General features: G+C 37.3%; 1 protein-coding gene across 1 annotated transcript in view; it reads right to left on the reverse strand.

Moving 5' to 3' along the window:
- The window catches only part of LOC124093507 (phospholipid-transporting ATPase ABCA3-like), an 82,286-nt gene that overhangs the window by 9,402 nt on the left and 57,494 nt on the right, over nucleotides 1-15,390 (reverse strand). The window contains 1 exon segment of the mRNA XM_046445970.1: nucleotides 5,159-5,337. Within this exon segment, the coding sequence (XP_046301926.1) occupies nucleotides 5,159-5,337 (179 nt within the window).

Below are 15,390 nucleotides of genomic sequence, written 5' to 3' on the forward strand. Positions count from 1 at the left end.
TTCAATTTAAGAAGTCAGGAATACAGAGCTTATTGTTATTTTTCCCAAATCAGACACCTCATGAAAAACTGAAGCTATAGCTAAGAACAATCTAAACATGAGAGAGAAACAGTCAGTAACACTTCACATAGAAAACATTTGAGACTTTCAGAATGGCAATATTAGAGATCTGTGAATTTGTGCTCCAGTGAAACTGCTGAAAATTATTTTAACATATGATCACTTAAAGTTTTTTGAAATGATCTAAGGATGTACTGTAATGTAAATGGAGAAAAATTTATTCAAGAAAACCTATGAAGTTGGTAGGAATACTGAAGTCCCATTGTATTACTGTCCCATATCTGAACCACCAATTTTGCCTAGTGAGGAGTGTTAGGCTGTCAAACAGAATTCCTTTGCTCTATCCAGTGTAATTTACTTTATTTGAAACAGCATGGGAAAGTTACAACCTAAGGATGCTCTAATCAGTAATGGAGATTTTGGTGGAAAGCAATTAAGCAATTACAATGCTTGTAAATTGAGCTGCTATAAATATTGATGTGGAAAGCAGCCACATCAACGTTTATAGTGGCTCAATTTACAATGACTAAAAGAGATTAAAATCTAAAAGCATGGGGGCTGGGGCTCAGTGGTAGAGTACTTGCCTCACATGGGTGAGGTATTGGGTTTGATACTCAGTACCACATAAAAAAATAAATAAATTTGGGCATACTACCCAAAGTGCTATACAGAGTCAATGCAATTCCAATAAAAATGCCAATTTCATTCCTTATAGAAATTAAAAAAAAACAATCATAAATTCATTTGGAATAGTCAAAGCAATCCTTAGGCAGAAGAGTGAAGCAGGAGGCATCACAATACCAGAACTTAAATTATACTATAAAGCTATAGTAACAAAAATGGCATGCTATTGGCACCAAAATAGACATGTAGACAGATGCTACAGAATAGAAGACACAGGGATAAACCCATATAAATACAGTTATATCATACTAGACAAAGGTGCCAAAAACATGCACTGGAGAAAAGATAGCCTCTTCAACAAATGGTGCTGGGAGAAATGGAAATACATGTGCAGCAAAATGAAAATAAGCCCCTATCGCTCACCATGCAAAAAAACTCAACTCAAAGTGGATCAAGGACCTAGGAATTAGTCCAGAGACCCTGCACCTAATAGAGGAAAAAGTAGGCACAAATCTTCATCATTTTGGATTAGGCCCTGTCTTCCTTAACAAGATTCCTAAAGCACAAGAAATAAAATCAAGACTTAATAAATGGGATGGATTCAAACTAAAAAACTGCTCCTAAGCAAACTAAACAATCAATGAGGTGAACAGAAAGCCTACATTTTGGGAGCAAATTTTTGCCACACACACACTAATCTCCAGGATATATAAAGAACTCAAAAAACAACACCAAAAATACAAACAACCCAATCAATAAATGGGCTAAGGAACTGAACAGATACTTCTCAGAAGAAGATATACAACAAATATTGTAAAAACTGTTCAACATCTCTAATAATTAGAGAAATGCAAATCAAAACTACTCCAAGATTTCATCTCACTCCCTTCAGAATGGCAGTTATCAAGAATACAGACAACAATAAGTGTTGGTGAGGATGTGGGGGAAAAGACACACTCATACATTGCTGATGGGACTGCAAATTGGTGCAACTAATCTGGAAAGCATTATGGAGATTCCTTAGAAAACTTGGAATGGAACCACCATTTGACCCAGCTATCCTACTCCTCAGTCTATACCCAAAGGACTTAAAATCAGCATACTATAGTAATGCAGACACATCAATGTTTATAGCAGCTCAATTTACAATGACTAAATTGTGAAGTAACTTTGATGCCCTTCAATAGATGAATGGATAAAAATGTGGCATATATACATAATGGAATATTACTCAGCATTAAAAGAGAATAAAATTATGGCATTTTCAGTTAAATGGATGGAGCTGGAGAATATCATGCTAAGCAAAGTAAGCCAATCCCCAAAAACTAAAGGCCGAAAGTTTTCTCTGATAAGTGGAAACTGACACATAACAGGGAGGTGGGAGGCATAGGGAAAATGGAGAAACTTTGATTGGGCAAAGAGGTGGGAGAGGAGGGAGGGTGCATGGGGGTAGGAAAGATGGTGGACATATTATCCTAAGTACATGTATGAATCAAAATACATTCTGCTGTCATATATACCTAATAAAAATAAATAAATAAATAAAATTTTAAAAATTTAAAGCAAAAAAAATATTAAAGCACAGGCTAGCTATTTTACCAGAGAGAACCACAATAAAGAATCCTCTTGGGGATAGCAATGAAATTTATTCATTGACCTTAACTACTTCTCCAAAGATGATCAGTAAATTGGATCAGTACTTGGAAAATCATGCCCTAGTGCATTGTTGAAAACCATACCAAATTCAGTCAGCAATTAGTGGAGTTTAACAGCTGGGTGTGGTCATGAAAGACATAGGCAAAAAGAGCCCTAAAAACCTCACTGCCATTTCAGGGTGTTTGTGCCCATGCCGAGGCCCACACCCTCTGAGGACTATCACAGGCTTCACACTGCAAGGGAACCAGAGTTTACTAACATATTTGAGCTTGTTGCTAAACAACAAATTAGCAAATATTCAAAAAAGTACTAGCTGGAAACTTCTAAATATAATGAAAAATATTATATATTCAAGGAGCTTAAGGAAAACCAAGTGAGATAAACACACAAAGATATCCATATAAAAACATATCAGTAAAAATGCTGAAAGTCAAAGATAAGGAGAAAATCCTGGGATCAATAAGAGAAAATCATCTGAAACTAACTAGAGAGGCCCAATAGGATAACAGCATTTTATAAAAAAATGATTACATAAAAATATTACATCAAAGACTCAGGCTACAAAAGCAAAAATAAACTAACAGGACTATATTAAACAAAAAAGTTCTGCACAGCAGAGGAAACAACAAAATGGAAAGGAGCAAAGGAGAGGGACTGAAAGGGAGAGAGGAGGGAAGGGCAAAGGGAAGAATGGTGGAATGAAATTGACCAAATCTTATGTGCATGTAAGAGTATATCACAGTGAATTTCACCTTTATGTTTACCTATAAAGCACTAATTAAAAAAAAAACTATAAGCAAATAGAAGGAAGACCAGTAAAGTAAAATGAACATGGGAAGGGAGGACAGGAGAAAAAGGAAATTATTAGAGATCTTATTGAAGCAAATTATATTCCAAAGTTGCAAGAATTATGTCAAAATGAATGCTATATTATGCATAACTATAATTCACTAATTTACAAAATGAAGAAAACCACAATGAGATAACTCCTGACCCACACACAATAGCTATCATAAAAAACACAACATATAGCAAGTGTTGGAAAGGTTGTGAAGGGAACCCTTGTATGCTGTTGGTGGGAATATAAATAAGCACAGGTGTAACAAAGACTTAGAGGTAGGTTGCTTTGGCTAAAAACATTGACTCTTAATTTGAACCTGCAAATGTCCAATGGGTAATGGAAAACAGGGGAAAAAGTGGCATCTTCATTTTGCATTTGTCTCCTTTGCTCTGAGTTACCTTGAATTCCAGAAGCAAGTCCAATAGATATACACCTAGTGATGAGTTGAAACTATCCCCCAGGAAACAGCAACTTTCTTATCACCAACAAGGTCCTACCTGACCAATCCTGAGATCATGATCAGCTTGGGCAAGACTACTTGACTCTGTATTTCTGGTCCCCCTCTCTATGTAATGTGGATGCTCATACTAGTACCCCAGAAATGCTGGTCACTTTTGTCTTCCTTGGGTAGCTTTACCTATTAAAAAATTCCTTTCTCTCTTGTCACCATTACCTTTTCCATTTGGTTTATGGGGTGAGTGCTCAGACCTGATTTGTTGGGAACCCCTGAACTGGGCCTCTGATCTAAGACTCTGGTAACACAGCCATTATGGAAAATAGTATGGAAGTTTAAAATAGAACTGCCATATGACCAAGCAATCCCTCTTTTGGGTATATATATCCCAGGAAAATGAAATCATCACCTTGTAAAGATATCTACACTCTCATGCTCATGATAGCACTATTCACAATAAGCCAAAATATTGACTCAACCTAAGTATTCATCAAAAGATGTATGATTAGCAAAATGTGGTTAAATACATAATGAAATGATATTTAGCCTTTAAAAAAAGGACATCCTGTCATTTGGAACAACATGGATGAACCTAGAGGATATTATGTCAAGTGAAATAAGTCAGATATGAAAAGCCAAATATGGTATGACCTCATTTATATGTGGATTCTAAAAGCATTAAACTCACAGAAGTAAAGAGTAGAACGATGACTATCAGAGGCTTGCGGGGTAAGAAAAGCTGAGCAAAAGTTCAGGTAGATGTGAGCAATAAGCTTTGTTTCCTATCACACACTGAATGTTGACTGTTATAAATAACAATGCATTATATATTTCAAAATTACTAAAAAAGTATATCTTAAATGCTTTAGCTTGAATTAATCATTCCACTGTAAACGTATCAAAACATTACACTGTATCCCTTAAAACACAATTATTATTTTTCAATTAAAATCAACTTAAGAAAGAATATACTTAGAGGAGTAGATTTGAAATGTTCTCACCACAAGAAAAGACAAATATATGAATATATTAACAAGCTTAACTAAACCATTCCACCATGTATATCAAACCATCAAGCTATACATTTAAATATACATATAATTTTTGTCAATTAAAAAAATAAAAATAATACATCAGAATTTAAGGGCATAGCTAGAGTAGTGCTTTTAGGGAATGATTAGTTTTAAATACTTATTTAGAAATGAGGAGAAACCTAAAAGCTGTGAATTAAGGCTTCTAAGAGAGGAGAAATACGAAGGAAATTATAATCAAAACATCAATGAAAGAGAAAATAGTCAGCAGTACAGAAAATTCATAAAGATAAACTTTAGTCCTTTGAAATGATCATCAAAGAGAATTCACTTTGTTAGAGATAATTTTACCTCAGTAATGTTAATTTATATTCATGCAGATGAATTTTTCTTTTATTTGGTGACTGAGTCTGGTAACTGGTAGTCACATATCAACACATACTTTTGAGGACCTAATTTTCAATGTTCTTAGAGTTGATCTTAAGCACTCACCTTCTTATATTTCTTGTAGATAGCAAAGTAAACATGTTTATTGAGAAATGTTCTTAATTTCCACAAAGTGTTATCACAAAGGAAAATGAAGAGAATAAAAAGACAGCCTGCAATACTCATGATAATCAAATGCTTTCCAATTGTATGCTCTTCCAAAGAATAAATATTCTTCTCAGTATCTGGGAATAGTGAGAGAGAATGCTAATCGTACTGACACCATGAACAGATGAAGAGAACAACAAAGAAGAAGAAATACAGGATAAAATGAAGCACTAGGCTAAACTAAGACAAAGTATTTAGAGTGTAAGAAGCGATTATCCTTGAACTTTATAAAGAACAGTATCATAATCTATGTTGTCTACGAGAATCTGTTTCTTCTTATGTTATCATCTCTAAAATTCTCAAATGTAAAATGAAATTCAAACAATAATAAACAGTACTCCATCTAACTAGTATCAATGTTGTTAACATTTTGCCATATTAGCTCCCACACCTTCATACTGGCATATTTGTATGTTGCTTCTGTGGTTCTTAAAAAAATAATTTTGTTATATGTTTTGTTTTTAATCTTGTTTTTTGTATTCTTATACTAGTTTTTCTTGAAAACTAGCTGCCTCCTTGTTTTTTGAATTGTGAGTTTTCATGGAATTCTATGTTTTAATGATGATATATTTGGAACAAAGACTTAGATTATGAAAGCTATTTTATTGGTAAAATGAAATGTAATTTCTTTATAAATGTCTGTTTTTCTGAAGTGAGTAATTGAGAGGTGGTGGAGATGGTGGAGATAGTGGAGGTGGTAGAGGAGTAGATACTGTTTTCTGATTCCATAACAGGCTCTTTGTTCTGCAGTATCCTTTTTTTTTTTAATTTGTTTTTTATTTATTTATTTATTTTTAAAAATTTTTTATTGTTGGCTGTTCAAAACATTACATAGTTCTTGATATATCATATTTCACAATTTGATTCAAGTGGGTTATGAGCTCCCATTTTTACCCCATATACAGATTGCAGAATCACATCAGTTACACATCCATTGATTTACATATTGCCATACTAGTGTCTGTTGTATTCTGCTGCCTTTCCTATCCTCTACTATCCCCCCTCCCCTCCCCTCCCCTCCCCTCCCCTCTTCTCTCTCTGCTCCCTCTACTGACATTCGTTTGTCCCCCTTATATTATTTTTCCCCTTCCCCTCACTTCCTCTTGTATGTACTTTTGTATAACTCTGAGGGTCTCCTTCCATTTCCATGCATTTTCCCTTCTCTCTCCCTTTCCCTCCCACCTCTCATCCCTGTTTAATGTTACTCTTCTTCTCATGCTCTTCGACCCTACTCTGTTCTTAGTTACTCTCCTTATATCAAAGAAGACATTTGGCATTTGTTTTTTAGGGATTGGCTAGCTTCACTTAGCATAATCTGCTCTAATGCCATCCATTTCCCTGTAAATTCTATGATTTTGTCATTTTTTAATGCAGAGTAATACTCCATTGTGTATAAATGCCACATTTTTTTTATCCATTCATCCATTGAAGGGCGACTAGGTTGGTTCCACAGTCTAGCTATTGTGAATTGTGCTGCTATGAACATCTATGTAGCAGAGTCCCTGTAGTATGCTCTTTTTAGGTCTTTAGGGAATAGACTGAGAAGGGGAATAGCTGGGTCAAATGGTGGCTCCATTCCCAGCTTTCCAAGAAATCTCCATACTGCTTTCCAAATTGGCTGCACCAATTTGCAGTCCCACCAGCAATGTACAAGTGTACCCTTTTCCCCACATCCTCGCCAGCACTTGTTGTTGTTTGACTTCATAATGGCTTCCAATCTAACTGGAGTGAGATGGTATCTTAGGGTGGTTTTGATTTGCATTTCTCTGACTGCTAGAGATGGTGAGCATTTTTTCATGTACTTGTTGATTGATTGTATGTCCTCCTCTGAGAAGTGTCTGTTCAGGTCCCTGGCCCATTTGTTGATTGGGTTGTTTGTTCTCTTATTGTCTAATTTTTTGAGTTCTTTGTATACTCTGGATATTAGGGCTCTATCTGAAGTGTGAGGAGTAAAGATTTGTTCCCAGGATGTAGGCTCTCTATTTACCTCTCTTATTGTATCTTTTGCTGAGAAAAAACTTTTTAGTTTGAGTAAGTCCCATTTGTTGATTCTAGTTATTAACTTTTGTGCTATGGGTGTCCTATTGAGGAATTTGGAGCCCGACCCCACAGTATGTAGATCGTAGCCAACTTTTTCTTCTATCAGACGGCGTGTCTCTGATTTGATATCAAGCTCCTTGATCCATTTTGAATTAACTTTTGTGCATGGCGAGAGAAAGGGATTCAGTTTCATTTTGTTGCATATGGATTTCCAGTTTTCCCAGCACCATTTGTTGAAGATGCTATCCTTCCTCCATTGCATGCTTTTAGCCCCTTTATCAAATATAAGGTAGTTGTAGTTTTGTGGATTGGTTTCTGTGTCCTCTATTCTGTACCATTGGTCCACCCGCCTGTTTTGGTACCAGTACCATGCTGTTTTTGTTACTATTGCTCTGTAGTATAGTTTGAAGTCTGGTATCGCTATACCACCTGATTCACACTTCCTGCTTAGCATTGTTTTTGCTATTCTGGGTCTTTTGTTTTTCCATATGAATTTTATGATTGCTTTCTCTATTTCTACAAGAAATGCCGTTGGGATTTTGATTGGCATTGCATTAAACCTATAGAGAACTTTTGGTAATATCGCCATTTTGATGATGTTAGTTCTGCCTATCCATGAACAGGGTATATTTTTCCATCTTCTAAGATCTTCTTCTATTTCTCTCTTTAGGGTTCTGTAGTTTTCATTGTATAAGTCTTTCACCTCTTTTGTTAGGTTGATTCCCAAGTATTTTATTTTTTTTGAAGATATTGTGAATGGAGTGGTTGTCCTCATTTCCATTTCAGAGGCTTTGTCGCTGATATACACGAATGCCTTTGATTTATGCGTGTTGATTTTATATCCTGCCACTTTGCTGAATTCATTTATTAGCTCTAATAGTTTCTTTGTAGACCCTTTTGGGTCTGCTAGGTATAGAATCATGTCATCTGCAAATAGTGATAATTTAAGTTCTTCTTTTCCTATTTTGATGCCTTTAATTTCTTTCGTCTGTCTAATTGCTCTGGCCAGTGTTTCGAGAACTATGTTGAACAGAAGTGGTGAGAGAGGGCATCCCTGTCTTGTTCCAGATTTTAGAGGGAATGCCTTCAATTTTTCTCCATTCAGAATGATGCTAGCCTGAGGCTTAGCATAGATTGCTTTTACAATATTGAGGTATGTTCCTGTTATCCCTAGTTTTTCTAGAGTTTTGAACATAAAGGGATGCTGTACTTTGTCGAATGCTTTTTCCGCATCTATCGAGATGATCATATGATTCTTATTTTTAAGTCTATTGATGTGGTGAATAACATTTATTGATTTCCGTATATTGAACCAGCCTTGCATCCCAGGGATGAATCCTACTTGATCATGGTGCACAATTTTTTTGATAAGTTTTTGTATCCGAGTGGCCAGAATTTTATTGAGGATTGTTGCATCTGGGTTCATTAGAGATATTGGTCTGTAGTTTTCTTTCTTTGAAGTGTCTTTGTCTGGTTTAGGTATCAGGGTGATGTTGGCCTCGTAGAATGAATTTGGAAGTTCTCCCTCTTTTTCTATTTCCCGAAGTAGCTTGAAAAGTATTGGTATTAGTTCCTCTTTAAAGGTTTTGTAAAACTCTGCTGTATACCCATCCGGTCCTGGGCTTTTCTTAGTTGGTAGTCTTTTGATGGTTTCTTCTATTTCCTCAATTGATATTGGTCTGTTTAGGTTGTCTATATCCTCCTGACTCAATCTGGGCAGATCATATGACTTAAGAAATTTATCTATGCCTTCACTATCTTCTAATTTATTGGAGTATAAGGATTCAAAATAATTTTTGATTATCTTCTGTATTTCTGAAGTGTCTGTTGTGATATTGCCTCTTTCATCCTGTATGTTAGTAATTTGAGTTCTCTCTCTTCTTCTCTTCGCTAGCATGGCTAAGGGTCTGTCGATTTTGTTTATTTTTTCAAAGAACCAACTTTTAGTTTTGTCAATTTTTTCAATTGTTTCTTTTGTTTCGATTTCATTAATTTCAGCTCTGATTTTAATTATTTCTTGCCTTCTACTTCTTTTGCTGTTGTTTTGCTCTTCTTTTTCTAGGATTTTGAGATGAAGTATGAGATCATTTATTTGTTGGTTTTTTCTTTTTTTAAGGAATGAACTCCAAGCAATGAATTTTCCTCTTAGAACTGCTTTCAATGTGTCCCATAGATTCCGATATGTTGTGTCTGTGTTTTCATTAATCTCTAAGAATTTTTTAATTTCTTCCTTGATGTCTTCTATAACCCATTGATCGTTCAGTAACCTATTGTTCATTCTCCAAGTGATGTATTCTTTTCCCTTCCTTCTTTTATCATTGATTTTCAGTTCCATTCCATTATGATCAGATAGGATGCATGGTATTATCTCTACTCCTTTATATTGTCTAAGAGTTTCCCTGTGACATAATATATGATCTATTTTTGAGAAGGATCCATGTGCTGCTGAGAAAAAAGTGTAACTGCTTGATGTTGGGTGGTATATTCTATATATGTCAATTAAGTCTAGGTTATTAATTGTGTTATTGAGTTCTATAGTTTCCTTATTCAACTTTTGTTTGGAAGATCTGTCCAGTGGTGATAGAGGTGTGTTGAAGTCTCCCATGATTAATGTATGGTGGTCTATTAGACTCTTGAACTTGAGAAGAGTTTGTTTGATGAACATAGCTGCACCATTGTTTGGGGCATATATATTTATGATTGTTATGTCTTGTTGGTGTATGGTTCCCTTGAGCAGTATGTAGTGTCCCTCTTTATCCCTTTTGATTAACTTTGGCTTGAAATCTATTTTATTTGATATGAGTATGGATACTCCTGCTTGTTTCCGAAGTCCATATGAGTGATATGATTTTTCCCAACCTTTCACCTTCAGCCTATGTATGTCTTTTCCTATCAAATGCGTCTCCTGTAGGCAGCAAATTGTTGGGTCTTGTTTTGTGATCCATTCTACTAGCCTGTGTCTCTTGATTGGTGAGTTTAAGCCATTAACATTTAGGGTTATTATTGAGATATGGGTTGTTCTTCCAGCCATATTTGTTTATTTATGTTACTAAACATGGTTTGTTTTCCTCTTTGATTATTTTCCCCCCTTTAGTGTCCTACCTCCCACTGTTGGTTTTCACTGTTATTTTCCATTTCCTCTTCCTGTAATGTTTTGCCAAGGATGTTTTGAAGAGATGGTTTTCTAGCTGCAAATTCTTTTAACTTTTGTTTATCGTGGAAGGTTTTAATTTCATCTTCCATCCTGAAGCTTAATTTTGCTGGAAACACAATTCTTGGTTGGAACCCATTTTCTTTCAGTGTTTGAAATATGTTATTCCAGGATCTTCTAGCTTTCAGAGTCTGTGTTGAAAGATCAGCTGTTATCCTGATTGGCTTACCCCTAAATGTGATCTGCTTCCTTTCTCTTGTAGCTTTTAAAATTCTCTCCTTATTCTGTATGTTGGGCATCTTCATTATAATGTGTCTAGGTGTGGGTCTCTTATGATTTTGCACATTCGGCGTCCTGTAGGCTTCTAGGATTTGGGGTTCTGTCTCATTCTTCAAGTCTGGGAAGTTTTCTCGTATTATTTCATTGAATAGATTGCTCATTCCTTTGGTTTGAAACTCTGTCCCTTCCTGTATCCCAATGACTCTTAAATTTGGTCGCTTGATGTTATCCCATATTTCTTGGATGTTCTGCTCATGGTTTCTTAACAGTCTTGCTGAGCTGTCCATGTTCTTTTCAAGTTGAAATACTTTATCTTCATTGTCTGATGTTCTGTCTTCTAAGTGTTCTACTCTGCTGGTAGTATTCTCAATTGAGTTTTTAAGTTGGCTTATTGCTTCCTGCATTTCTAGGATTTCTGTTTGTTTGTTTTTTATAACCTCTATTTCCCTGTATAGTTGATCTTTTGCTTCTTGGATTTGTTTATGTAATTCATTGTTGAAGTGATCTTTCATTGTCTGATTTTGCTGTCTGATGTCTTCCTTGAGACTCCAGATCATCTGAAGCATGTATATCCTGAATTCTTTATCTGACATTCCATCTGCTGCAGCTATTACCTCTTCTAACGTTGAGTTGACCTGCAATGCTTGTGGTCCTTTCTTTCCTTGTCTCTTCATACTGTTCGCGTTCCTTTCTACTTGGTGAAACTGTTGTGCTATTGAATTTTCCCCCTATATATTTATATTGGTCTTGTATAGTTGCAAAGTCTCCCTCGCAGGCGCGGGCGGCGGCTCTGTCCCTCTGCGGGCCGCTAGGCTTGTTCTGTCGGTGGTCACAGTTCTGTCTACTTTGCAGGCGCAGGCAGCGGCACTGCCTCTCTGCAGGCCTCTGGGGCTGTACTGCCAGTGGGTCGCAGGTGCCCCTACCTTGCAGGCGCGGGGGGGGCGGCGGCTCTACCCTTCCTCAGGCCACTGGGCCTGTTCTGTCTCTCGGTTGCAGGTCTGGCCTGTTCTGATGGTGGTCACAGTTCCGTCTACCTTGCAGGCGCTGGGGGGAGGGGGCGGCTCTGCCTCTCAGCAGGTCGCTGCTCCTCTTCTGCCGGTGGGTCGCAGGCCCGCCTACCTTGCAGGAGTGATTGGAAGCTCTGTCCCGCCGCGGGCCACTGGGCCTTTTCTGACCATGGTCACAGTTCCACCTACCTGGCAGGCGCGGGGGGTGGGGGGCGGCTCTGCCCCTCAGCAGGCCGCTGGGCCTGCTCTGTGCGTGGTCACAGTTCCCTCTACTTTGCCGGCGCAGGGGGAGGGGGCGGCTCAGCCTCTCAGCAGGCCGCTGCTCCTCTTCTGCCGGTGGGTCGCAGGCCCGCCTACCTTGCAGGAGTGATTGGAAGCTCTGTCCCACCGCGGGCCACTGGGCCTTTTCTGTGGGTGGTCACCTGGCAGGCGCGGGGGGTGGGGGGTGGCTCTGCCCCTCAACAGGCCACTGGGCCTGCTCTGTGCGTGGTCACAGTTCCCTCTACCTTGCCGGTGCAGGGGGAGGGGGCGGCTCAGCCTCTCAGCAGGCCGCTGCTCCTCTTCTGCCGGTGGGTCGCAGGCCCGCCTACCTTGCAGGAGTGATTGGAAGCTCTGTCCCGCCGCGGGCCACTGGGCCTTTTCTGTCCGTGGTCACAGTTCCACCTACCTGGCAGGCGCGGGGGGTGGGGGGCGGCTCTGCCTCTCAGCAGGTCGCTGCTCCTCTTCTCAGTATTTGTTTTTTAAAGGGCCAATGTTAGTTTGGTAGACTTAAGCCAAACAATTAATCCATGTTTTTTCCTAACAAAGAACAGGTGATGATATTCACCTGATATATTGGATCAGGCCCACACGAGAAGCCTGTCTTGGTGACTCCCACAGACAGCTTCAAGCCTGCAGATCTGGCTGAATTTCCTCCAGAACACATCCTTTTCAGAGGGCTGCATCTAGGCTGGTGCCGGGCGGCTGCAGCTGCTCTGGGGTCGTGGCGCCCATGGCTTCGCTGGCCTTGGGTGGCCGCGCTGGGAAAACGCGAGCGGCTCAGCCTCTGCAGTATCCTTAACTCCTTTGTTTCCTGCTTCGTAGATAAGATCAAGGCTCCAAGGGCCAATATTGCCTTTCAAACTTTTTTTTTTCCCCTTGGATGTTTTCTCTTCCCATGAATGAAAATTTTTCTCAAACTAAAGAAACATCAAATCACAGATGCTAGACATTCAGAGTATTTAATCAGGAAAAATATTGATACACCAAACCACATGGACAATAAATGATGTAGGAACCCATCTTATGATGTTAGAAAATTGATCTCCCAAGTGTAAAATGTAGAAGAAAATGAAAACGAATATAACTAAATAAATTAGAAAACAAACACACAATAAAAAGAACTAAGAAAGCTGAAAACTTTCTTTTTTTGGAAAAGACTAATAAAACTGACAAACTTCTGTTAAGATTGCTCAAGAAAAAAGGCAAGTGGCAAAAATCAGGAATATTATGCATTAAAATGGGGATATCACTATCAATAATACAGATGTTAAAAATGTTGATGTTTTGAACAAATTTACTCCAATTAATTTGAAAATTTAGATGTAATGAATGATCCTACCAAAACTTTTGCCTCATAAAATACTCAATAATTCTATCTTTATTCTTAGGTCAATCAATAGTTTAAAAACCATCCCAAAAAACAATCTCCATACACAATTTCCAAAAGTGAATTCCATCATTTAACAAAAAATAACACCAATCCTCCTCCACAAAATTTAAAAATTTTTAATTTGTTCTTTTTAGTTACACATGATACTACAATGTGTTTTGACATATCTTACATACATGGAGAATAACTTCCATTTTGAGGTTGTACATAATGTACAGCTATGCTGGTTGTGTATTCATATATGAACATAAGAAAGTTATGTCTAATTCATTCTCTTTGCCATTCCCATCCCCCACCTTTCCCTCCGTTCCCCCCATCCAATTCAGTAAGCCTCCAAGAACAAACCCTGTCTCCCCATTGTGAGTTAGAATCCATATATCAGAGACAACATTCAGGTTTTGGTTTTGGGGATTGCCTTATTTCACTTAGCATGATTGCCTTCAATTCCATCTATTTACCAGCAAATGCCATAATTTCATTCTTCTTTATGGCAGAGTAATATTCCATTGTGTATTTATACCACATTTTCTTTATTCATTCATCTATTGTAGGGCACCTGTGTTGGTTTCATAGCTTAGCTATTGTGAATTGAGCTGCAATGAACATTCCACAAAATTTTGACCAAATAAAAACTTCTTAAATATTTTTTATTCCATAACTTTTTATAAATATTTTACAAAACAAAACAAATCAACCTGAAATTACATCTATGTAATTTTTTATGGACATAGATGTAAGAATCCTTACTAATAGTAGCAAGCAGTCTGATGTATAACAATTTATACATCATAACACTGTTTGGTTTATTCAGTTTATCATATGACTTATAATTATTTGCCATTACAAATTCAGGCTAAATAATTCACTATGTAATTCAATAGAATATATATGCAATTCAACAGAGCAAAGAAGAAAAATCATTCACTCACTTCAATACAAGCAGTAACAAGTATCTGATAAAATTGTACACTTTTTCGTGATTTAAAAAACCAAACATGGAAAAAAAAGGAACTCCTTAAATTTATAAAGTTTCTATAATAAACATCATACTTAATGCTAAAATATTACAATGTTAACTCTGATATTGGAATGAAAATGGAGGTCTGTTGTCACTTTGATTCAATTTAACTATTGTATCTGTTGGGAGTCACCCCGGCTCCAAAGACTAACTTCCCCATCCCCCGAGAGAGCCATCCAATGGTGAGCCCTGCTGGCTCACATGATCCTTACCCACCAATCAGACTAGCCCTGCTGACTCACATGATCCTTACCCACCAATCAGACTAGCCCTGCTGGCTCACATGATCCATACCCACCAATCAGACTAGCCCTGCTGACTCACATGATCCTTACCCACCAATCAGAAAACAACCCGTACCAACTGTCAAATCATTAAACTGTTAAACTGTCATAACTGTCAAACCACCCCCGGCTCTATAAATATGCAGAGCTGTTCCTCAATAAACGGGCATTTTCTCTGATGATGAGCCTTGTTCATTCTTTCAGTATCTGTCTGACAAAGCAGTAAATCAAGAACAAGAAACATCTACAATATGGATTGGAAAAGAAATACACTATTTGTATATGCTTTGAATACATTAATTAAAGTAATCTACATTAAATTATTAAAAATAATTTAGCAAACACAACATGCAAAAATGAACTCTGAGCTGTATTCTCTATATCAGCACTAAATTAAAAACTGATATTTCCAAAAGTGATACTAGGCTGGGGTTGTGGCTCAGCAGTAGAGTGCTCACCTAGCACAGGCAAGGCCCTACGTTCAATCCTCAGCACCATATAAAAATAAATAAATAAAATAAAGGTATTGTGTTCAACTACAACTAAAAAATAAATATTTTTAAAAAGTTATACTAGTAGATGGTTGATTATTAGTAGCTCTTATTCTATACCTGATAATTATTTTAAAATTACCTTGATATACTTTTAAAGTTTTACTATATTTTAGAAGTTTTCCTTGGCTTGAAAAATGACACATGTA

Source organism: Marmota monax, unplaced genomic scaffold (genome assembly GCF_021218885.2).
Source record: "Marmota monax isolate L192 unplaced genomic scaffold, Marmota_monax_Labrador192_F-V1.1 WCK01_AAM20220418_F8-fsc00035, whole genome shotgun sequence".
NCBI lineage: Eukaryota > Metazoa > Chordata > Mammalia > Rodentia > Sciuridae > Marmota > Marmota monax.